Below are 24,237 nucleotides of genomic sequence, written 5' to 3'. Positions count from 1 at the left end.
TTCTTGGTAATCACATTGATATCATCCCTGACAAAATTATTATCTTTTTAAGATTTTTTTATTAACATATAGCTAACATACAATATTATATTAGTTTCAGGGGTACACCATAGTTATTCAACATTTACATACCTAAAGAAGTGATCACCATGGTTAAGTCCAGCAACCATCTGACACTGTAACATGCTATCACAATATCATTGACTGTATTTCCTATGCTGTACCTTACATCCTCATGACTTGTTTTATACCTGGAAATTTGAACCTCTTATTCCCCTTCAACTTTTCCCCTTTTTAAATTCTTCAATTACAATTAACATTCAATATTATTTTATATTAATTTCAGGTGTAGAACATAATGGTTAGACATTTATATAATTTAAGGAGTGATCCCCCTGACTAGTCCAGTACTTACCTGGCACTATACATAGTTATTACCATATTACTGACTATATTCCTTATGCTTTGCTTTACATCCCCATGATTTGGTTTACACATAGAAATCTGAATCTCTTATTTCCCTTTACCTTCCCCTCCTTTTTAAATTTTTCAATTACTATTTCTAAATACCATTTAATATGCGGTGTTTGTCCACCTTTCCCCCAGTCTCCAAATGTCTTTTTACATTTTGTTCAAACTAGGTCCAAGTAATGCCCATATATTAAATTTAGTTGATATGTCTCTTGTCTCTTTTTACACGTTAACAGTGCTCTTCATTTTCATGCCACCCACTTGAAGAAAGCTGGTTGTTTGTTTTGTAAAATTTTACACTTTCTGGATCTACTTGGATGCTTCCCAGTGGTGCCATTTACCTTTGTTCATCTATTCCCCAAATTCCTGTTTTCAAAGAATTTGACTTAAATATTTGATTCCTTCAGTTTATAATTTTGACAATAAGGCTTTGTAAGTAGTGGTGTGTACTTCCTATTGCATTATATCAGGAAGTGCATATTGTCTGATGATCGTCCCACTTTTATAGAGGTTAAAATTGATCAGAGGGATCAGAGGTGGTCAGGTTGATAAATTCACTATAATGTTCTCACTATAAAATCTTTCACCTAGTAGTTTTAATAGCAGTTGAAGATCATTTTCTGGACTTATTATTCCATTAGGGAACTAGAAAATGGTGGCTTTTCTAATCCTATCAATCTCTCTAAATTTACTGGTTAGATTTAAAAAAAAAACAACTTTAATTTGTGAGCTTTTGGTAGCCATGAAATTTGGTTCATGTGGCAAAAGCAAAATAAATTACTCCCCTGCCCTATTTATCAATTTTCAGGATGAAATGGTGTCCAAGCAGCATGCATAGCTGACCAAATTCTACAGCCATAATCAAGTAAACTAACTACTATTGGGGTCATATCAAAAGACCCAACTTCCACTAGTTGAAGATAGGGCAACTTGAGCATCAAAAAGTATATTGACTGTAATGAAATGATGTTTTCCTTCTTTTATACAAGAGTTTTATACACACACAAACACACGAACATGCACACACAATATTAAATTTCCAAGTGGTTAGTTTCCTTTTTGCCATCGTTTTGATAGTTTCTAATTAAATTTTGAATGATACTCAGACAATAGGGATTATAAAACATTTACTTTTGGAAATTATGGGAAAATAATTTCATGTTTCTCTTTGATTCTTCAACAGTTGTACTCTCAATCTAATATTCATGAAATTCGTAAGGTTTTCAGCAAGAAATTTCTGATGCAGCACAAGTGTTGGAAAACTCACATTGAATATAACCTCCTAGATTTTACCCAGAATAAATTATCTTAAATTTAGTAAGTGCTGAGCAGTGAGTAACAGGAGGCTTTTCTACATTTACTACTTCTAAAGGACATTTCTTGCATATGAATTCACTAATACTAATGATGATAACAGTTACAGATATTTACAGAAAACATGCTATGTGGCTATTTTTCCAAGTAGTAACTATTTAATCCTACAACAATTCTATCGCACAGTGTAGCAGGCTAACTGTGATTGGCCCCAATGGTCCCTGCCTCCGAGTATTCACACTGTTGTGTAATCCTCTTCCTTTGAATGTGGGGGCAACCTAGTAATTTGCTTCTAGCCAGTAGAAGACAGCAAAAGTGATGAACTATTACTTCAGTGATAAGACTACACAAGATTATAATTTCTATGATGCTAGCAGACTCTATTGCCTTTTTGGCTTGCAAACTTTGATGAAGTTGGCAGTCATGTTGAAGAGGCCCATGTGGCAAGGAACTGAGGTCAGCCTTCAGCCAACAGCCAGTTAAAAACTGAGAACATCAGTGAAATAGCTCTAAAGAAAATCAATTTAGCCAACAACGATGTGAGGTTGAAAGTGGATCCCTTCCCCAGTTAGCCTTCAGATGAGACCCAGCCCAGCTAAAACCTTGATTTTAGCCTGTGAGAGACCCTGAAGCAGAAGACCCAACTAAGTTATGCCCAGACTCCTGCCCCATAGGAATTGTGAGATAATAAATGTGTATTATTTTAAGCTATTGAGTTGTTGTAATTTATTACACAGCAATAAATAATATATATAGGTACTGTTATCACCATTTTACAAGTGAGTAAAATGAGGCACAGAAATTTAAGTACCTTGTCCAGTAACACACTGGTAATAAAGTGGTGAAATGGAAACAATGGTAAATGAAGCTAAAGATTTTCCTATATTCATTGTATTATTCTCTCATAAATTTGAAGATAAAAAATGTTCGAATGAAGGAAGGCTTTTAAAGCAACACTTTTGTTCTGTAATATAAAATTTCTTATGCTTCAATGTAAGCATGAAACAAATTTTCTCAAAAATGAATTTTGTGAGGTTCTGTAATATAATGTGCATTTGAAGGCTTTCTTGTATTAAATTCCATTATGTATTTTCTGATGTTGAGTAAGGTGTGAATGCTGTCTAAAGGCCTTTTTACATGCCTTACATTTGTAAGGTTTCTCACCTGTATGAATTCTCTGGTGTTGAGTAAGAAATGAATAAAGTCTAAAAGCCTTTCCACATTCCTTACAGTCATAGGGTTTCTCACCAGTATGAATACTCTGATGTTGAGTAAGTTGTGAGAGCAGTCTAAAAGGTTTTCTACATTCCTTACATTCATAAGGTTTCTCACCAGTATGAATACTCTGATGTTGAGTAAGTTGTGAGAGCAGCCTAAAGGCCTTCCCACATTCTTCACACTCATAAGGTCTCTCACCAATATGAATGCTTTGATGTGAAATAAGTTGTGAGTAACTACTAAAAGTCTTCCAACATTCCATACATTCATAGGGTTTTTCACGAGTATGAATTCTCTGATGGCGAACAAGTTGTTGTCTTAATCTAAAAGTCTTTCCACATTCCTTACATTCATAGGGTTTCTCACCAGTATGAATACTTTGATGGACAGTAAGTTGTTGGCATATTCTAAATGCCTTTCCACATTCCTTACATTCATAGGGCTTCTCACCAAAATGAATTTTCTGATGTACTCTAAGGTCTGGACTACATACGAAGGCTTTCCCACATTCCTTACATTCATAGAGCTTCTCAGCAGTATGAAGTCTCTGATGTCGAGTAAGGTGTGTACACTGCCTAAAGGTCTTCCCACATGCTTTACATTCATAGGGTTTCTCACCAGTGTGAATTCTCTGATGTCGAGCAAGTTGCTGATGTACTCTAAAGGCCTTTCCACATTCCTTACATTCATAGGGCTTTTCACCAGTATGAAGTCTCTGATGTTGAGTAAGTTCTTGGAGCACTGTAAAGGCCTTCCCACATTCCTTACATTCATAGGGTTTCTCACCAGTATGAAGTTTGTGATGTCGAATAAGGTGTGCACGCTGTCTAAAAGCCTGCCCACATTCTTTACATTTATAAGGTTTCTCACCAGTGTGAATTCTCAGGTGCTGACTAAGTGTTGAACGACGAATAAAGGTCTTCCTACATTCCTTACATTCATATAACTTTTCTCCATTATGAACTCTCTGATATTCAGCAAAAAAATTATGCTTTTTGTAAGTGGTCATTTTTTCAGAAGTAATTTTCACTTGCCCAAAATATCCCTCTTGTGGTACCTGTTGCCCCTCAATCTTGCTTTTGCATTCCCAATCATTTCTAAAAATGGAGTCCTGAAGGCTATAGCTTTTAATTCTTTCCATTACCTCCCATTGGAACGAATATATTTCATAAATATCCTTTTCTGGTGATAAAGTATTGGTCTTGCATCTGGACTCCAAATCTGAAAAATAAGAAAGCAAAGACATCGCATTTTCCTGTTCCAGAACAAAGAAAACTTCCATCGAGAAATAAAAGACACCTAAAATAATGCCTATTACAAGTGAACGAATTAGACATCTCTAGAACATGGGCATTTCTGCTACAATACCACATATATGTATCTAAAAAAAAACAAACAAAAAACAACAACCCATCTTCTGCAAAGTTACACACCAAAAAATAGGACTAGAGAAGACCACTCTAATCTATCCAACTTTATTAGCAGAGCACAAACAAATGTAATAATTGGTATCTCCAGGGAACCCAGAAGATAGCTTAGTATAGCTGAAGGCCACTTCATGGATATTAAACACACAAAAATGAAGTGGAAATGTCAGACTTCAGGTGCTGAGACTTTGCGCATGAAAATAAAGCCCTGAGCCAGTGAGGCTACCATTAAGGTGAGAATGGGGTGAAGTGCAATGTGTCTTTAGCTAGGAGCCATGCAAGGTTGACTGTGTACATCTCTGGGGAGGGAGCCCTGGGTGCAGGCATTTAGTATTAATTTTCTTAATATAGAGGTGGAAGGGCTTATAACAAAGCATCAAACTGAAGGCTTTTGCCTTTACTACTGAATGTTATAAATCTACTTCTATAATTCTGGCTCCAATCAACTAAGAAAATAGGCATTTCTGCTACAGTTAGCTGTGAACCAACTGATTTCCACATTATACTGATATCAGTCCCTATTTTGTATCACTATTAAGCTAATTTGTATTATGGATTATTAACTGTATTAGGGAACAGGCTATATTCTCAAACATTTCAAAAAAGGCAAAGGAAACAGAGAATAAGGAAAGTCCAGGAAAGGAGGTGAGCCTGGTGGTTGGGAAAACAGGTTAAGTCAATAGAGGCCTGATTTAAGTGAGGATACGAATTATCTGAAGATTTGTTAAAACTACACAGAGGTATTTTTGACTGACTGAAACAGAATCTATAGGACTAGGTCCTGGGCATGTTTTCGTTTTGTTCTTATTTATATTCTCCAACAAATGATTCTAATGCTGATCAGTGTTTGAGTCCTTCTACTTAAACATTTTCAATCATTTCTCTTTACAATTAGAATAAAATATAAATACCTGAGCAGGAATAATAAGGCTTCTGCTTACCGACTCCTCTCCCATTTACTCTCTCTTTTCATGTCATAAAGGCCTCTTTTAAGTACAAGACACATTTTAAAAAAATGATACAACTGTTCCTATTAAATAAGACAGTTCACAGGTTGCTCCGTCTTTGAGAAATCCTCCGACTTTGCATCGTTGGCTTTTCATCCTCAGGTCTCAAAACAAAAATCATGTATTCAGGAAAGCTATTCCTGCTGACCCCATTTAAGTCTATATACTTTATGCTCTATCCCAGCAATCTGTTGCTCTTCTTTGTACCACTTTTCCCAATTTTGGAATAATATATTTATTAATTTTCTCATTTGTTATTCTGTTAGTTTCTTATTCCTGAGTTTCCCCAGTAACAGAAACAAGCTCTACATTCATTTACATTATATAACAATTGCTGTTACTCATTTAATTTCCAAAACTGTGTAATCATTAACAAATACATACGTCTGTCTCTACTCTTTTATATTGTACTACAATGATGTATCTCCAGCAGAGTTTATATTATTGTTTATCAATGCTACATTTACTCAAACTTTGTTCCTTCATATCTTCCCTAGGGACTCCTTTCCATTGTACATATCCAAAGCAACTTTTATACTTCCCAGAAAATGATTTCAAATATTTTTCAATCATGCTAACATTGACAGGCTTATGAAATCACAAGTAAAAAGGCATGCGGAAATATCGAGCATATCGGAATAACTGTCAAATATGGAATGGGGCTTGGTATCACCTGAATGCAATAGAGAAAACTAAACGCTACGTTAAATCTGAGCTCAAAAATAGTAATTCAGATGGGAGATTTGCATGAAGAAAATCAAGATGTGGAATGAAGTAAGCAAAGAATGGGGGAAAACAGGATGGGAGAGATAGGAAAGCTTTTTTTCTGCAACTTCAGTATAAATGTATAAGTATCAAAATGATTCAAACAATAGTCTGATCACATGAAACAAAATGAGAATAAAATCATAAAACCAAGAGACATCTTCTCTTCAAATTTAAAAAACTCTACTGAAGTTGTAAAATTTCTAGAAAATATTGAAAACACATTATCAAGAATCTATGGGGGGTGGGGGATGAGGGTGAGGGGGATCAAATGTACGGTGATGGAAGGGGAGCTGACTCTGGGTGGTGAACACACAGTGTGATTTATGGATGATGTGATACAGAATTGCACAACTGAAATCTATGTAATTCTACTAACAATTGTCACCCCCAATAAATTAAAAATAAATTTAAAAAAAAAAAAAAAAAAAAAAGAATCTATGAACTAGAGCTACAGATCTTAGAAGAAAATTCATTGACATATTTAAGTTCTTAGAGTAATAGAAATGAAAGTATGTGAGTATCCCACTCTAAAGTTAGAAAAAGAACAACAAAATATCCTAAGGAACCTAGAAAAATGCAACAAATTAAAATAAAAGCAGAATTTAATTAAGTGGATAATAGGAAGAGAATAAAATTAATACACAAATTAAGAAAAACTCCAGGTTGTTTTAAAAAAGAAATCAGTGAAGTATATTATCCATTAGCTAAGATAACAAGGATACAAAGGAACATATTCAAACAAATAAAAAACTAGGTATTCAGAGACAACTAACCAGGGGTCTCTCAGATTTTTGCACATATTGCAAGCAGAAGCACTGACCGACCACCTTTGTTCTGGGCTATCTTTTCAAGAATGTTTGTATAACAAACAGCCTGGGAAGGGAGAGAGAGTATCTCTCTCTGAATCACCAGACAGGTTTGCTAATTAACTGTTCAATATAATAAAGGTCATATCTCCTCAAAGCAAAGGTCATGCATGCTTATTGTCCATTATAAAAGATTTGCGTTCTCTAAATGAGCTCAGGGTTCCTCTCCTATAACACAGCTCACCGCTTGTTCAGGCATCTATCTACACCCATCCACGTCACCCCCATGGGACTTGTGTGCAAAGAGAAATAATGCAAATATACTGAGGTTCATGCTGGTTCTTGTGCTGTGAGCAATAAAATCCTTTGTTTTTGGCTTAGGTGTCTTGTGTCTTCTGCCAGCATCCATGACACTGTGGCAGGCTAACTGGTTAGCTTGCAAGTAGGATAACATTGCAGATCCTTCACAGTTCATGACGCTAGCAAATAATTATTAAAAAGGAATATTTTGAAAATCATAAAAAAAATACTATGCCAATAAAGGGTAAGTTTCTAGGAAAATGTAGAGAAAGCAGTCAAAGACCTACTCCAAAAATTATTTTGAAGATTATCAGAACTTTAGAAAGCACATAGTTCAATTATATTTCAAGTGGCCAGAACACTTAAAAAGAAAAATTCCAAGATATTTTTAAGTGAGTTTAAAATGGAACAAAAGCCTAGTAAAGAAATAATTATATCTCAATAAAAAAAACCCCACAACAACCTAGCAAAGAAAAATTATGTCAATATCACTTATGAAAATTCATGCAAAAACTCCGAGAGAACATGGAAAGAGAATACATCATAACTAAGCGTGGCTTATTCTAGGAAAACAAAGGCACTTCAATATTAGAAAATCTACCAGAACAATTCATCAAATTCATTATTCTAAGTATAGAAAAATCATATGATTATTTCCATAGACACTGGAAAGGCATCTGACATAATTCAGCACTCATTCCTTATTTTTTAAAAAGCACTCAAAATAATAGGAATGTATGGTTAGTTCCTTAACACAATAAAAAGTAAAATAACGAAATGAAGTCAGAAACTTAGGCAAGGATTATAACATGTAAAGTTTTATATAGTATAGGGGAAGGTATGTGACTTTTATTTTAAGTGTGATAGAAAGCTGCTGGAGATTTTTGAGAAGAGGAATGTCAAGAGTTGGTTTGTCTTGTAATTATCATTCTGGAGAATGGATTGAATACGGGCAAGATGGGCAGTAGGAAGACCAATTAGAAACCTATCTCATTTGTCCTGATGGAAGATGATAGTGGTTTTGATTAGAATGGATAGAAGCACAGCAATGCAGAAAAGAATAAAGAGCACTGTAAAAGGTAAATATAATACTGACAATATAATGTAAATTAACGATCTGCTGAGGTTAAAAAGTATATGAAATTAAGACATATGACAACAACAGCACAAAAAAGTGGGTAACACATAAAAGGAATTAAAATGTTTTTAAGACCTCTATAATATTGGGAAGGATGTAAAGGAACTAATTTAAGGTACAGTGTAGTAGTAAGTAAAGAATGCTTTTGTTAGTCTCTAGGGCAACCACAAGAAGAAAAATAAAAGTATGTATAACTAACATGCTAAAAAGACAAAAGCTAAAATAAAAATACTTGATTAATACAAAAAAGGCAGGAGAGAAAAAAAGGAAGAAAGAACATGCTGAACAAACAGTATTCTCTAACTATTCTTTTAGTGGCTATAGATGTGAATTGAAAACACCCTCTTCCATTCCTGACAGTAATTTATATTGTCTTTTCTTCTTGATTAGTCAAGATAGGTGTTTACCAACTTTGTTGATCTTTTCAAGAAATTAACTCTTAGCTTTATTAATTTTCTCTATTTCTTTCCTTTTTCTATTTTATTGACTTCGGTTTTTACATTTATCATTTCTTTCCTTCTACTGAGAACAGCTCCTCTCTTTGAAGTGGGAAAGAAATATCGAAAGACAAGAAACAGAGTCGGAATCAAGGTCAACAGGAAGTCCCTCTGTCAGTTCAGGCTTAAGATTTTAATTTGCTTCCCCCACCTCAGGCCTTTCCTCCACAGGCCACGGGCATTTGAAGAGAGATCGCCAACAACATCTAAAGGTTGTACCTTTACCCTAGGCAGCTTGGTATTACCTGCAGTAATGACTTCCCTATGCCTGCTAAGCCCTCACTCACCAGGGTAGTGTCTTCTTGTCCCTTCCCTCACAACCATCCAGGGCTCCTTCCCTTCATCCAATAATGTAATCACATCTGGTTTAGAAATAGAAGGTCCTGCTTAAAAGAAAAACATGACATGAAATTATAAACTCTTAGATTCAGATTTGGTTAAATTTATAGTTAACTACAGATCAAAATGGTATTTTATAAAACCTAAGAGCCAAGAAATGCAAGGGAGTTGAAGAACACTCATATTATGGTAACCTCAGGACCACAAGGAATAGACACCAGATTGTTAAGAACAGGTCTTAATATAATTTAAACTCACACAAGCTCTGTTGAGAGGCAGTTTTGTGTAATGGTTGAGAAAACAAAATCTGGATCCAGACTGCCTGGGTTCAAATGGAAGGGCCTATTTCCAACCTACCAAAGCTTGAACCATGCCTTTGGAACAGAAAGACAAAATTGATCTTGTTTCTCAAAACATAGTCCTGAAATTGACAGTAGAAAAGGCCAATATAATTTGGCATAAATAGCCTTACCTAGTGAAATGAAGTTGCTATAATTCTCCCACATTACATCCCTGTATAGGTCCCTCTGAGCTGAGTTCAGGAATTCCCATTCTTCCTGTGAGAAGTCTATGGCCACGTCCATGAATGTCACTGAACCCTAGGTGGAGGGAGAATAAAAACAAACTCATATATTACTTATGAAAAGAAATGAAGTATTTTCTAGATGGAAAGATTGAAGATTGCATTGCTGAGAGGGGGCCACATAGCAGCAAATAGGGTAGGGCTGAAAACTTCAGACATGCACAGGGAGTAGTAAGAAAATAAGTATCACTGAAGCAGAGCGCTTGCTACATATCTTGAATAGTCCTGTGGTTGCAGATAAGATTAAATTTTTACCTACACATATCTAGAAATGAATAAAATAACCCCCCAAAAATCCCAATTAAACAAAACAGTGCACACAGCCTGCTGCAAGCTGTGTCTCCACCATAAATCCTTAAGAAATATGAGGTCTTCTACATTTTTTCCTTTAATGACCATAAAAAAATATTGATAAAAATTTCTCCTGACTATACTATAAAATCTCTAAGAAAACATACTCAAATTAATCACAAAGTCAAATTTTATTATAAACATTTTCCCTGTTATGACCAATTCTTTAGTAAACTGCCTAAAATTTGCTATCTGGTAGTCCACATTTTAAACATATTAGATTCAATCTTTTTTCTATTTAGATGTTTTAATTCAATATAATCTCAAAAGTCTTCCTCAGCTCACAGGGTCTGTATCGTCTAATACTTACTTATGCATCTGGATAACTTTCTCACTCTTTATCACCCATCATCCCTCACTGAACACCTTTCCTCATTCCTGAGTTAGAGGATTGTGAATCGTGAAGGATATCACTCTGGACCAGAGGTGTTTAATGAGGAGTGATTTCACTCCCCAGAAGACAGCTGGCCATGTCTGGAGACAATTTGATGGTCACAGCTGCGGGGAGAGAGTGTTTAGCGTTACAGGCATCTAATTGTGGAGGCCAGGGATACCTTCAGACATCCTACAATACAGAGGACAGTCCCCCACAATAAAAGATTCTCTGGCTCAAAATATTAATAGCTCCAAGGTTGAGAAACCATGCTCTAGACCAGCACGTCCTATAAAACTACACAATGGACTTGCTCCTGGTATTTTTCTCTCAGGGTTTCCCCGAGATGATTCCTGATCTCTCTATCTGTAGTCCTGTTCTGATGACCTCCTATTCATCCATTGGTGAGGGAGGGATCCTTTACCCTAGATAGCACGAGATGGCTGAATACCTGACACCAGACAGATGAGATTGCCAGTAGTTTATTAGTCACATATACTCACAGCCCAGAGGTAGAGGACACCACACGTCATGCAGGGCCACACAGGGGTTGCACTCAGGAATAGAGTGAACAAGCAGGGTCTGTGGGAGGTAGGCTTTGTAGTTCCCTGGTTCCCGTGGGAGGATGTAATTGGCTTGTTTGCATAATTCTGCAGGCTGGCAGGGGTTGAAACCCATTACATCAAAGACCAGGAGGGGTTTAGCTAGTACTAGCTAGGAGAACTAGCCAGGTAGGGGGTCTTTTGTTGGATGGTGGGCGTCTCTGGTGAGAGCAGAACTCATGGTTAGGCCTTTGGAGCCTTGATAAAGGTATCAAGGCAGTACATGAAATTTAGGCCTTATAATACAAGGCCCCAATCACACCCCTACCGACTCCACCCAATCCTAAAAGCCTTACATACCTAACAACACACAGAGACTGAGACCAGCCAATACTAAATCTTATCCTATGTACTTGGGAAACAGGTGTGTGGAGAAGTTTGGAGTTTTCCCTAGAGCAGTCAAATAGGATCAAATTCTTTCACCAAACCACAGGTATTCAAGTCAGTTAAAAACTGGGATCTCCCACTTAATATCAATAATCCATTCCTAAAAATCAGACATCCTAACACTGCAGTATTGACCTGATGTCTATTTTCCCATCATTTTAAACCAAAGAATTATACTGCATTATACATCAATTCCAACCCTCCAACTAGCTTCATATTCCCCCCAGTATAGGAACATAGTACATAAGTGTCAGTGCACACATATCTTTGGCTTTAATATTTTCATTGTCTTTTTTACTGAACTCTTTTCTCACTTGCTTTGCTTCTTTCTCCAGTTTTCTTCAAAACTTTGCCAACTTTTTAGGAACTCATTTTATACTGAGCAAAACCAAGGGCTATATGTGAAATGCACTATGAAAATGCATTTCCAATGAGAACACAATGGCAGAAATGGCTCACCCTCACTATGATGATCTGATGCCTCCTTTATTATCAGAAGGACCAGATATATGCTTCCCCTTTAATGATACTTGCATGCATGTCAAAACACCAGCAGGTGGTTTTGATGGCCTAGCAATTATATTTGGAATAAAACTAGATTTTGTTGCACATTGTTTTTTGTTTAAAAATGTTGCATTGTAGTTCTAAAAATAGGCAAAATTAATTTATGGTATTTGGCGTCAGGATAGAGGTTACGTTTGGACTGGGTAGGTAAGGGAGTAGCTAAAAAGGAGGTATCTGAAGTGTTCGTAATATTCTCTTTCTTGACCTGAGTGCTGGTAGCATAAATATACTCCATTTATAAAAATTCATATAGCTGTACACTTATAATTTGTGCACTTTTCTCTATGTACATTATATGTCAATAAAAAGTCCACAAAACTTTTGTAAAATGTTAAATTGCGTGTTGGGGACATAAATTTTTCCTACATAAAACTAGACTAAAAATCACTGCATCAGAGAAATATACTTTCTCTGAAGTTAATTAAAATCAAAAGCTGTTCTATCGGAAAATGTTAATGGGGGAACATTCTGCAGAGAATACCTGCATTTTCCTCAAGCTTTTATTCCCTAATGGCTCTTGACAGAAGATTTTGTAGATAGGAGATGGTCTACATTAGTGAAAAAAAAGGAAGAGCTCATGGAGAGGATACTGGGCTATTTGTCCCCAACTCTCATAGGAATGAGAGAAACTAGAGCAGGTTTTTGGATGGAGTTCTGTTACACAGGAAATTTCAGCGTAAGGAATGAGTGTGTACGCATGACCTAGAAACCGACAATATTTCAAAAAAGAGAAACATCAACTTACATGGGCCATGGTTTCGAACTGGTCAGTCCTTGAGATTTCTGTTGGAGAACTGCAGAGTCCAGATAAGTCAGATCTGGAAGAAGAAAAAGAAGCCGTGAGACCGGATGTGCCTCAGAGCTTCCAAAATGACTTCTGTTAATATGAGCTTTTTTTTCTCTTCCTCTCCTTCTTCCAAACTATTCCACACCACTGCACCCACACTGATCCCATATCTACACAAACTGGAGGAGAGTTTAGGGAGTCTGAAGAAATCCAAGCCCCGAAGAATCCCAGTGAACAATGATGGACTTGACGTAGAAGACCAGATACTTCTGCAGGATTTCTGACCAGTTCCTCATCTGGCAATGTGGTCCTAACGTTAGATTATTCAGACTTGTCCTGAGCAGTTCCTCCTCCCTCTCATACTTTTCAGGGCAGAGAAACACAGAACCTCCTTTGAGACCCAGGATTCTGCCTGAAATTCCTAACCACAAAGACTGAAAACCACACAGACTGAGCGTGGCAGCTCCTGCCATTGTAAAGCTGCACTGGCCTTTCCCCAGCCAGGAAACCCACTACCGGGTGTCCCCAGTCAGGACCTCTCACACCATCCTATCCTTTGCCACTCCCTCTCTTTCAGTACCCAAGCTGGGGAGGAGGGGATTCACGACCACTGCAGTTAGTCAACAACAAACATTCACTGAGAACTTTGATGTGATGGATGCTTTATACACACCACTGGGTGATCTCGGCACTGTTCTGCAATCCAGTTCTTCTCTCCTTTCAACAGCTCAGGAAACTGATGCCCAGAGGTCAAATCACTAGCCCAAATTCACAGTGATTAAGTGGCAGAGCTTTCTTTTGTTTTGAATCCACACTTCTCTAACTAAAAAGCCATCTTTCGACTTTGGCTTTTGCCTCTGAAGGCTAGGATTTCTACTTCACGGAGAGAAACCTAAGCAAAGGCAATTTACTAAAAAATAGAAATCACCTTTCAAAAGATACTAAACATCATCTACTAATTAAGATAATGCTTGTTAAAGCAACAACAAAAATACTTTTTACAGTGATTGGGTTGGGAGATCTAAACGACTGATGATACCAGATATTAGCAAAGTCATGGGGAAATGGACACTAGGCTGGTCCAAAGAACTATGTGAAGCTCCACTTAAACCCTGTGAACCAGAAACTCCACTGTTGGGACTAAAGGAACTATTTGTACATGTACATAAAGATGTCTGCAGAGGTATGCTGACAGATATGGTTTACAATGGATAAAAGCTGAAAAGACTCTAACTGGAGAAAAGATTAAACAATTGAAAACCATGCAGATATTAAAAAGTGATGCTGTTACCACAATTTTGATGAAATGGGTGAAGCTACCGTTTTAAAAAAACAAAACAACTAAAACACCCAACATGTATGGCATTAAACTATTCTGACAGAAAAAAATCACATGTACGCCTAGAAGGACCAGTTACAATGTTTACAGAGACAGCCACTGATACTCATCACCATAGTAAATACAGTGTGAACCTAACGTACACAAACACTCCAAAGAAGGAAAAGCCTTTCTCAGGTCAAGGTTTTCTTTTTCGTCTTCTATTAACTGAGGTAAAAAGCTCAGGATACTCAGCTGCTATTTTTCCTGACTGACTTTTTAACTTCAGCTTCTAATTCATGAAACAACTCTGATTTAATTTGCTAATGCACGTTGCAGTAGTATCTAGAAAAGAATGGCAAAAAGTCCCTGACTGATGTCTTTGAAGCACGGATGGCAGTCTCACTGCTGCCTCCTTTCACATCTTCCTGACGAATGGGTTTATTTTGCTTCTGAACCAATCCTTTGGGTTAAGATGCCTATAAAGCTCTCCAACAGCTGCTGGATCTTGTCTTACTAGTCTCACTTTGCATAGAACATCACTAAAATGAAAATTGTAAAGCATAAATCTTACTGTATAAAATCCATTTCCCTCCACAGAGACCCCATAGCGTCAGTATAATTTGGCCTAACTGGACAGTGCTTGCTGCCATCAGATTAATATCTCCTCCCTCCATCCTGATGGATTACTTAGTAAGGCAGAAAGAATTTTAAATATACATAATGATGAGACTTGATATACTGCTGTAATTACTAATATAGGCTTTGCTGTCAGATTTTCAGGATATAAATCTCAGTTCTGATAGTTATTAACTGTATGATCTTGGACATGTTACGTAATTTTTCAGCCTTAGTTTCCTCCTATATAAAATGGTGGTAATTATAGATTCTATATCAAAGGGTTGTTATGAGGATTAAAAAAGACACTCCATGTAAAGCACTTAAAGTAGCAAACAGACATTTAATGAAAGGCAGCCACATCGTTGAAGATGTACAATACTATATACTCTTCTTCCCATAATTATTAAAGAAAATTTTCTTTTTTCCCCCATAAAAAGTTCCAGCTTCTCAGTCCCGCTCTTTTCTTATAATGCTAACTAATACGCTTCAAAGCTTCATGTTGATAGACAATTCCTCATGATTAACAACAATTTTTAAAAGCGGGGTATGTGGATGAAGTAAATATGGCAAAACCCTCACAATTTTAGGATCTGGATGATTAGAAAAAAACGTGGAATTACAACATAATAGTTAACAACTAAATCTACTGAACATTTATGTGTCAAGCATAATATGTGGACTTTACATATATTACTTCATTTATTCACAGCAATCCTATACAGTAGGTTCTATCATTACCCTTTCACAGATGAAGGAACAGTGGCACAGAGATATGAAATACGTGAATTGCCCCAAGTTCGCCCAGTTCTAAGTGGCAGGTTTAGGATCAGAACCAAGGTGATTTAATTCCATAAGCCATACTATTGTCACTACACTAAACTGCTTCTCTTAAAACCACATAAATATGTGGCCTGAAACAAACTCATGCCATCAAAAACTTCAAACGTCTTCTCAAACTTTAACTAATGTCTTTGTTTCCCTTCTACTTATAATCCCTTCCCTTTATTAACACAGACATCTCCACTAAAAGCCCTACCTCATTGCCAGTCATTAAAAGCCTCAAAAGCAGAAGACCCTGTCATGTATCAAACCATCCTCTCTCTCTCCCTACTTTGACCTCAGGGCAGGGGAGAAGCTAGATCAAAGCCTTCTAGGATGATCCCAACTAAACTAATCTCAACAAATCACAGCTTAAAATGAGGCTCTGCAGTTAGCCTCCCTTCAGGTTTACTTGCAGACCATTCTGGTGTTTAGAAAGCAGCAGCTCACAGGAGGAATTAAATGATTGCCAAATGTTCGTGTAAATACCCACTTAAAAGGAAAGGGGGAGGTGCCTACCCACATCACCCCCATCATTCACTGGGAAAGAAGGGCAAAGGACGGGGTCCATGGAGAGGGTAGTTCAGCTGTTAAAGCCTTACCAGCTAAAGACTACGTAGGACAAGGCTGCATAGTCAGATTTATTTACTCAAGGGGCGGGGGGTGGTGTGGGGGGAGGCATTCCACAGGAACGGTTGGAATGCGATGGAGGAGAGGGAGAAAAGGTCTCTTGTAAGGGGCTGAGTACCGACGGAAGGATTCTGAGGAAGAGGTGGGGGCAATTCTAGAATGGTGGCTGTTTCTGAGGTGAGGTCAGGAGAGGGAGGGATTCATTGGAGATTGAGCGCTACCATGAAGCGAGGGTAATTTAGCAATTGGTAATAAAATAGCAAAGTGGGGCAGGAGCACTTTTTGTAATAAAAATAATAAAGTGGGTCAGGAGCACGTCCTACAGCTTTGTTAAACTGCAGAAAGTCGTTATGGCCTCGTTACAACTGCATGACCTGGGGAGAAATAATGTTTTCTATTAATTTTGCAGCTGGATTTATCTGTCTCTTCTCTCCAAGCCTGATTAATGGCAGGGCTACCTTTTCTCTTTTCAGTCCGACCTGATTTTCAGTCTCTCACAGGAGAAGCAAATATTCCCATGTCCGGAAAAATAAAAATCACATTTCAAGGAACAAAGAGAAACACAAACGCATCTCGAAATAGGTACGTATCTATGGAAATGTCCTCCTTTCTCTCTCCTTTCCTAAAGATCAGCAGGTTTGGGAAAGGAGACGGGAATTTTGAGACACTGAGCCTTTCTTGGAGCTCAGCGCAGGCTGGCTAACTCAAGTCACCCTCACTCCCACACTTGCTCCCACCATCCAACACACACATAAACCGAGGAAATAACGGGGAGCCTGGGGTAACCTTCACGGTATCAGAGAGAAAGGGCAGAGTACAAAGACCAGGGCTGGAATCTGTCTCCGAGTTCACGGCACCTTCCTTGGGAGGGGGCGCTGGTTAAGCTGGGGTTCTGCAAACTGCAGTTTTCAGGACTGCGTCTTTTTGTTGGCGGCCTTCACTCTGGGGTTCATACATTTAACTCGCAGCCATTCTGGGCCGCTGGATCTGTGCGGCCCTGAAGCGGAAGGGCAGAAAACGTACCAGGGCACCCAGTGCCCAGTGAGCGTCACAAACTCCATAGTCACTGCAACCGGGTTCACACAGAGGCCCGCGCCACCCCCGCGCCGCCCCCGCGCCCATTTCCTCAATGCACGCGACCAACTCACCTCTCGGAGACGACACCAGCAAGGAAGCCGTTAGGAAACTACGCGCAGAGGCCTGTGGGGAATGTAGTCCGCGGTAGGGAGGGCCTAATCCCCGCCCCAACGGGCTGCCCGGAATGCGCAAGCGCGGGGCCGGTCGACCGGGGCTTGAAGATGGGCTAGCGGCGGCGGGCAGTGTATCAAGGCTGCCCCGGACTGAACTGTGGGTACCTTCAGCAGGCTCGGGCTTATGTTTGTCGCTGTGGAAGCTCTACCAGGGTTTAGAAAGAAGTTTGGCTTCAGCATGGATCTAATATATGTACTAGGCACACAGCAGGTGCTCAGTATATACACCCAGGTAGGGTGTGGATATAAATTAAAAACTCAATGAAAACATACGCACACCCTAGCAAAACCTGGAGCAGGACCCAGACACATAGAAAAGTCGCTCGTGCTTGGTCGAGCTCTCTGTCTCTTCCTCCTTCTCTCTTGTTCCTACAGCTGTGAAACTATTGTGAATATGGTTGATACTGTCATTCAGATATTCTTTATCCTTACTGATTTTGAAAAATCTAATTCTAGTAATTACTGGAGCGTTGTGCCTATTTCTTCTAATTTTTAAATAAATAAATAAATTGGGGAGAATGGAAAAATCTCCCATATAGGAGAATTCTAAATTGTGTAGAATATTCCCCTTCTCAAGTAGTTGGACCATTACTCCCCACTTTTTAAAAGCTGGCTGTGCATAATGACTTCTTTCCAAAGAGTATAGTAAGGGGAGAGGAATAAAGAAACTGTACAGTGGAGACATCTGGCAAACGCTACCTCAGCTAGTGTTCAAGGCTAACATCAGTGAGGGTCATGTTGATACCATGGTACCTTTAATACGCCATTGTAAGGATGGCAGTTAATGTGGTCTTCCTCCCCTCAAATCCAAACCCCAGTCCAGCTAGGAGAAAAATATTAGACAATCCCAAGTTCAGGGACATTCTATAAAACAAGTGAGCAGTATTCCTCAGAACTGTCAAGGACATCAAAAACAAGAAAACAGAAACTGCCAGTATTGAAGAGCATAAGGATACAGGATGACTAAGTGTAATCTGGCATCCTGAATGGGATTCTGGGACAGAAGGATATTAAGTACAAACTAAGGAAATTTGATGGGAATGTGGACTTTAGTTGATAGCAATGTATCAGTATTGGCTCATTAGTTATCACAAATGTACCATAGTAATACAGATGTTAACAAAAGGGGAGGGGCTGCCAGATGGCTCATTTGGTTAGAGCGCAAGCTTCAGTTCAATTTGAAAACAGCGACTGGATTTGGAGTTGAGCTGCGCTGATGGGCCCTGGAGAAACACACTATTCCCCAATATTTTCCCCCCCAAAATTTTTTTTAAAAAAAGATGTGTCTTTCAAACAAACAAACAAAAAGCAAAAGGGGAAAATGGGAGCTCATTATTTGGGAACTCAGAACTATTTTTGCAACTTTTCTGTAAATCTAAATCATTCTAAAAGAAAAAATTCATTCAAAACAAAGTATGAGGTTATAGAACAAGATAATGGGTGCAGCAAACTTGCATTAGACCTTCTAAATTAAGAAGTAGCAAGTGAAAAGGGAGATTTATTATATGGATACTAGAGTGTTTCAAGGATCTCGATGGCAAAAAAAGTGGCTGGACCTCAAGAATTTAGAACAAAGCCCTTAAAACCCCATTAAGACTCTACATCTCCCACCCTACCTCAATCCCACTCCCTGAAATATTGGAAAAGAAAAAGTGTTCATAAAACCAGATTAGACTGAAAAAAGAAAAACTGCTCTCTTGGGTATTAAACACATGAATTAAATAACTCAATAGCTTGTTTGAATAGAAGAATGGAGATAGTGGAAGGGTGACTAAAAGAATAGAAAAATCAAACTTAGAGTTTCTCCCAAAACTCTGTGCAAAAGAATAAAGATGGAAAACACGAGAGAAAATGACATGGGAAAGGCAGTGCCAGAAATTCTAATGTCTACTAGGAATTCTATAAGGAGAAACCAAGAATAACGAAGAAGAGGGAATTTGAAGGAAAAAGAAAAGACAAGAAAATTTCTTGGAGGTGAAAAAAGACAAAATTTCAAGTACAAATTATAAAACCTAAAATTTGTAGTGCTCTTTCTATTTGTCAGGCTTAGTTTAAGAATCTTACATGTATTAATTATTCCTCATAACAACCCCATCCTATAGGTGTTACTTTGATCCTCATGTGACAAACACACAGAGGCATAGAGAGGTGAAGTAACTTGTCCATCATCACAGAGCATTTAATGGAGGAGGCAGAATGCAAACCTGTCATTTGCTAATAAAACTTTTTATTTTGAAATAATATCAAACTTATAGAAAAGTCACAGGAATTTCACAAAGAATTCCTGTATACCCTTCATAAAGGTTCTGAAATCGGTAATATTTACTGCCTTTGCTTTATGAGGCTAATTTTTGTCTGACTAATTGGAATTTCATTCCAAAAACTCAGTTGCACATATAAGGCTCCTTTACTTCTAAATGCTCCAGGATATACATCCTAAAATCAGACATTCTCTTCCATAATAACAGTACAGTGATCAAAATTAGAAACTCTACACTGATGCTTTTATTTCATCTACAAACCTTATTCAGATTTTGCAATTGTTCCAATAAAGCCTTTAGAGAAAAATTGTTTTCTGGTCCAGGATCAGATTACATTACATTTAAATTGTCATGTCTCTTTAGTCTCCTTTAATCTGAAATAATTCCTCAAGCTTTGTCTTTCTTGACCTTGACATTTTTGAAAGCCAATTATTTTGTAGAACATTGCTCAATTTGCATTTTTCTGTGTTTCATTTAGGATTAGATTCTGGTTATGTCTTTTGGAAGGAATATCACAGGAGTTGCTCTGTCAGGAGGTACAGGTTGTCATTTTGTCTCATACTGGCTATGTTAACTTTGATTACTTGGTTAAGGTGGTGTCTGCCCAATTTCTTCACTGTAATGATACTATTTTTCCCTTTGTGAGAGACACTTTAAGATGATCACATCTATTTCTCATCAAACTTTCACCCACTAGTTTAATATTTGTTGATAATTCTTACCAGAATCAATTATTTGTGATGGTTATTGATGGTGGTTTTCGAATTCACCATTCTTTCTACATGAATAAGTTGGCATTCTACTAAAAAGCATGTTTTATGAATTCTTATTTTAGTTAGTGGGTTATTCAATGTTTTTGCTCGATCTGTGACACTCATATTTTGATGCTCAGATTGTTCCAGATTTGGGCAGTAGGACCTCCTGCATACTAACACTGACCCTTTGACAAATTTCAATCATTTTTTGAGTACCCACTATTTTCTTCCCCCACAAAATTTTCCAACCTCATTTGTGTTTTCTCTGCTCAATGTTGGTATACGCTATTTTTCCAAGGAGCCCTATTTCCTTGGATATGGTGCTGGATAGTCTCATTGCTATTGGGATGTCATTGCTTCTATGTCCTCACAAGGAAGTATATATATATAAAGATATATATATATATATATATATATATATCACAAATATATGTATATATGTACACACATCTATATGTATTTCTATATCTCTATATATTTTTTAAATCATGACTTTATAGTGATACCAATTACAATCCAGGGTTCATTCTAGCCTCCTCCTTTCCCTATTGCAATGATAGGGAATTGGCTCCCACAAGTACTTACTTTTTTTTTTTTGATTCTAGAAAACATGAAGAAGCAGTTTCAGAATTGCTAATCTACATCACTGTGTAAATCAATCTTACTTACTTGAGTTATTTATTTATTTATTTTTTGTCTTAGCCTGAGGGAATATGGTCAAATTGTCTTCAAAGGTTATTTGGGTTCTTTTTTGTCCTTTAGTATGGGAGAAATATGTTTTTGTTTACATTGCAATTTAGGGTCTCTCCCTTCTTTGCTATTGATTTTTAAAATATGTAAAACATTAACATGATCCCCAAAGTAAAAAATATACAAAAAGGTATACTCAGAGAGGTGTCACTTCCCCTATCGCTTGTACTAAAATCCCTTGTATATTTGGGTGTCGAGTGCCACATCATTTTGATTATAGGGACTTTTTAGCATGTTTAAATATCTGGTAGAACTAGTATCCCTTTGTGGCATTTCTTTTTCAGTGTTAGTCTGGCTATTCTTGTGTAAAACCTGTACTGCTACCATTATGGACACTGTACATACTTCAGATGAGATGACTGACTGAACTGTCCCCTCTAGTAATTTTCTTCCCGTTATCTTTTGTCTTCATGGCCCTTATCAGTAAGTATCTGAAGTTTTCTTAGGTACTCACTGGTTGTTTGCTCCTCAGATTTTCCTGGAGATTGGGGATCTTTAACATTCACTAGCATATTGTTGGTTAGAGCACTCAATGGCACACTGTAGGTGGGCATTATGCACAAGCATTTTGTACACACTTTTTTCATTAGCTATTCTGATGGGTATATAGTCATTTCACATTGTGGTTTTAATTTTTCCATTTTCTTGATTATTAATGAACTTGTACACCTTTTGATATCTTTATTGGCCATTTGGATAGCCTTTTTTAAAAAAAGTGGTTATTTCAATTCCCCCCCCCCCATTTCCTATTTGGTTGTCTGCCATTTATTGATCTGTAGGGGTTCTTCATATATTCTGGATGAGTCCTTTGTCAAATACATATATTGCAGATATATTCTCCTACTCTGTGGCTTGTCTCTTCACTTTTTTAACGGTGACTTTGATGAAAATATATTCTTAAATTTAATATAGTAAAATTTACCATTTTTCCCAATATGGTTTTGTGTGTGTGTTCTGGTTAAGAAATCTTTGCTACTCCAAGCCCAGAGAGATATTCTGTGTTTTCTTCTAAAGCCTATATCTTTTATAATTAGATCACTAATGTATCTAGAATTGATTTGTGTGTAGGTGTGATGTAAGAGCCAAGATTAATTTATTGATATGGATATGCAACTGACCCAATGCTACTTACCAAAAAGATCATTTCCCAACCATACTGCAGTGAAACCATTGTCGTGAATCAAATGACCACATATATGTAGGACTATTTCAGGGCTCTTTATTTTGTTTCATTGGTCTATTTGTTCATTCTTGCATCAATACCATACTGCCTTAATGACCAAAGTACAACTTATCACATTAACAAATTCAAGAAGAAAAACATTATATCAATGTGCCAAAATGGCATCTGACAATATTCAGCAGGCATTTCTAACAAAAAAGTTAATTAGGGACTGAAGGAAACAACTGAGACAACACAAAGTCTGTTTACCTCAAACCTAGAGCAAACATTCCACTAAGTGATTTCCATTAAATTGGGGAAAACAATTAGATGCCTGCTAACACCACTAATCCTAAATCTTGTTCTGGAAATTCTTTCTATTACAGTAGGAATAGTTAATAATCACCGTAAATATTCAGAAAAGAACAAAATTATATGTTTGCAGTTGACATACTAATTACCTAGAAACTAAAAGTCTAGTAAAAAATAAACTAAATTTAAAAGATTTTTATTGGGTAATAATGAGAGTTATGACTGCTCCATATTTAAAATTTTAATATGACAATATCAGTATAAATACAGATATAAGCCAGAATTGGGACAAGGTAAATTCATAATTTATAATACTAGATAAAGGTTTACTATCTATAATGTTATTTTTAAGAATCCCACAATTCTTATATGAATGGTCTTTTAAAAATGAATATGGGGGCGGCTGGCAGGCTCAGTTGGTTAGAGCCTAGGCTCTTTTAACAAGGTTGCTGGTTCAATTCCCGCATGGGATGGTGGGCTGTGCCCCCTGCAACTTAAGATTGAAAACGGCAACTGGACTTGGAGCTGAGCTGTGCCCTCCACAACTAGATTGAAGGACAACAACTTGGAGCTGATGGGCCCTGGAGAAACACTGTTCCCTAATATTCCCCAATTAAAAAAAATTCTTTTAATTAAAATAAAATGAATACGAGCAAAAGACATGAACTGGCAAATTACAGTGTTTAGCAATAAACAGATGTGAAAAGATGCTCAACTCACTATTAACCAGGAACATAGTAAAGCACATACCAAAGGTGGAAACAATATTTCGCTGGCTGAAAGGGTTGTAAATTGGCAAAATGATGTTTTCCACTTTTCCAGGAATACCTAATGAGGTTAAAAGTGAATATAACTGGGGCCGACCCGATGGTTCAGGCGGTTAGAGCTCCATAACTCCGAAGGCTGCCGGTTCGATTCCCACATGGGCCAGTGGGCTCTCAATCACAAGGTTGCCAGTTGAGCTCCTCGAGTCCTGCAAGGGATGGTGGGCTGCGCCTCTGCAACTAAGACTGAAAGGACAACTTGAAGCTGAACCGCACCCTCCACAACTAAGATTGAAAGGACAACTTGACTTGGAAAAAAGTCCTGGAAGAACACACTGTTCCCCAATAAAGTCCTGTTCCCCTTCCCCAATAAAGTCTTTAAAAAGAAAAAAAGTGAATATAACCTGTGACTGAACAATCCCATTTTTTGATAAGTACCTCAGAGAAACTCTTGCTTATGTATAGCAAGAAATACAGAGATATTCAGTAAGATATTTTTCAGGAAGAAATTTTAAATAACCTAAAAATTACCAATAAAAGACCTACATACTTATGGTGTATTTATCTAAATAATAGGGCTACGGGTTTTCTATTATATTCTATTGAAAAGCACCATTAAAATTTTTTTTAGGGGTGGCCAGTTAGCTCAGTTGGTTAGAGCAT

General features: G+C 37.3%; 1 protein-coding gene across 4 annotated transcripts; it reads right to left on the bottom strand.

The window, feature by feature from the left end:
- Positions 1–427: 427 nt before the first annotated feature.
- LOC117034944 (zinc finger protein 14 homolog) lies at positions 428–17,513 on the bottom strand. 4 transcript variants are annotated; one of them, XM_033128456.1, is made up of 6 exons: positions 17,469–17,493; positions 12,891–12,963; positions 11,096–11,174; positions 9,758–9,884; positions 9,234–9,332; positions 428–4,224 (listed from the first exon to the last, which is right to left on the bottom strand). In XM_033128456.1, exons 3-6 carry the CDS (start codon positions 11,123–11,125, stop codon positions 2,858–2,860), a joined length of 1,623 nt encoding a protein of 540 aa, XP_032984347.1. In that variant the 5' UTR covers positions 11,126–11,174; positions 12,891–12,963; positions 17,469–17,493; the 3' UTR covers positions 428–2,857. The 4 variants fall into 4 exon arrangements, with proteins under 4 accessions (XP_032984347.1, XP_032984348.1, XP_032984349.1 ...); XM_033128457.1 differs by having other exon boundaries at positions 9,234–9,329; XM_033128458.1 differs by lacking the exon at positions 11,096–11,174 and having other exon boundaries at positions 17,469–17,513.
- Positions 17,514–24,237: the final 6,724 nt, after the last annotated feature.

This window comes from Rhinolophus ferrumequinum, chromosome 15 (assembly GCF_004115265.2).
Source record: "Rhinolophus ferrumequinum isolate MPI-CBG mRhiFer1 chromosome 15, mRhiFer1_v1.p, whole genome shotgun sequence".
NCBI lineage: Eukaryota > Metazoa > Chordata > Mammalia > Chiroptera > Rhinolophidae > Rhinolophus > Rhinolophus ferrumequinum.
This window is presented reverse-complemented; position numbering and strand designations above follow the sequence as displayed.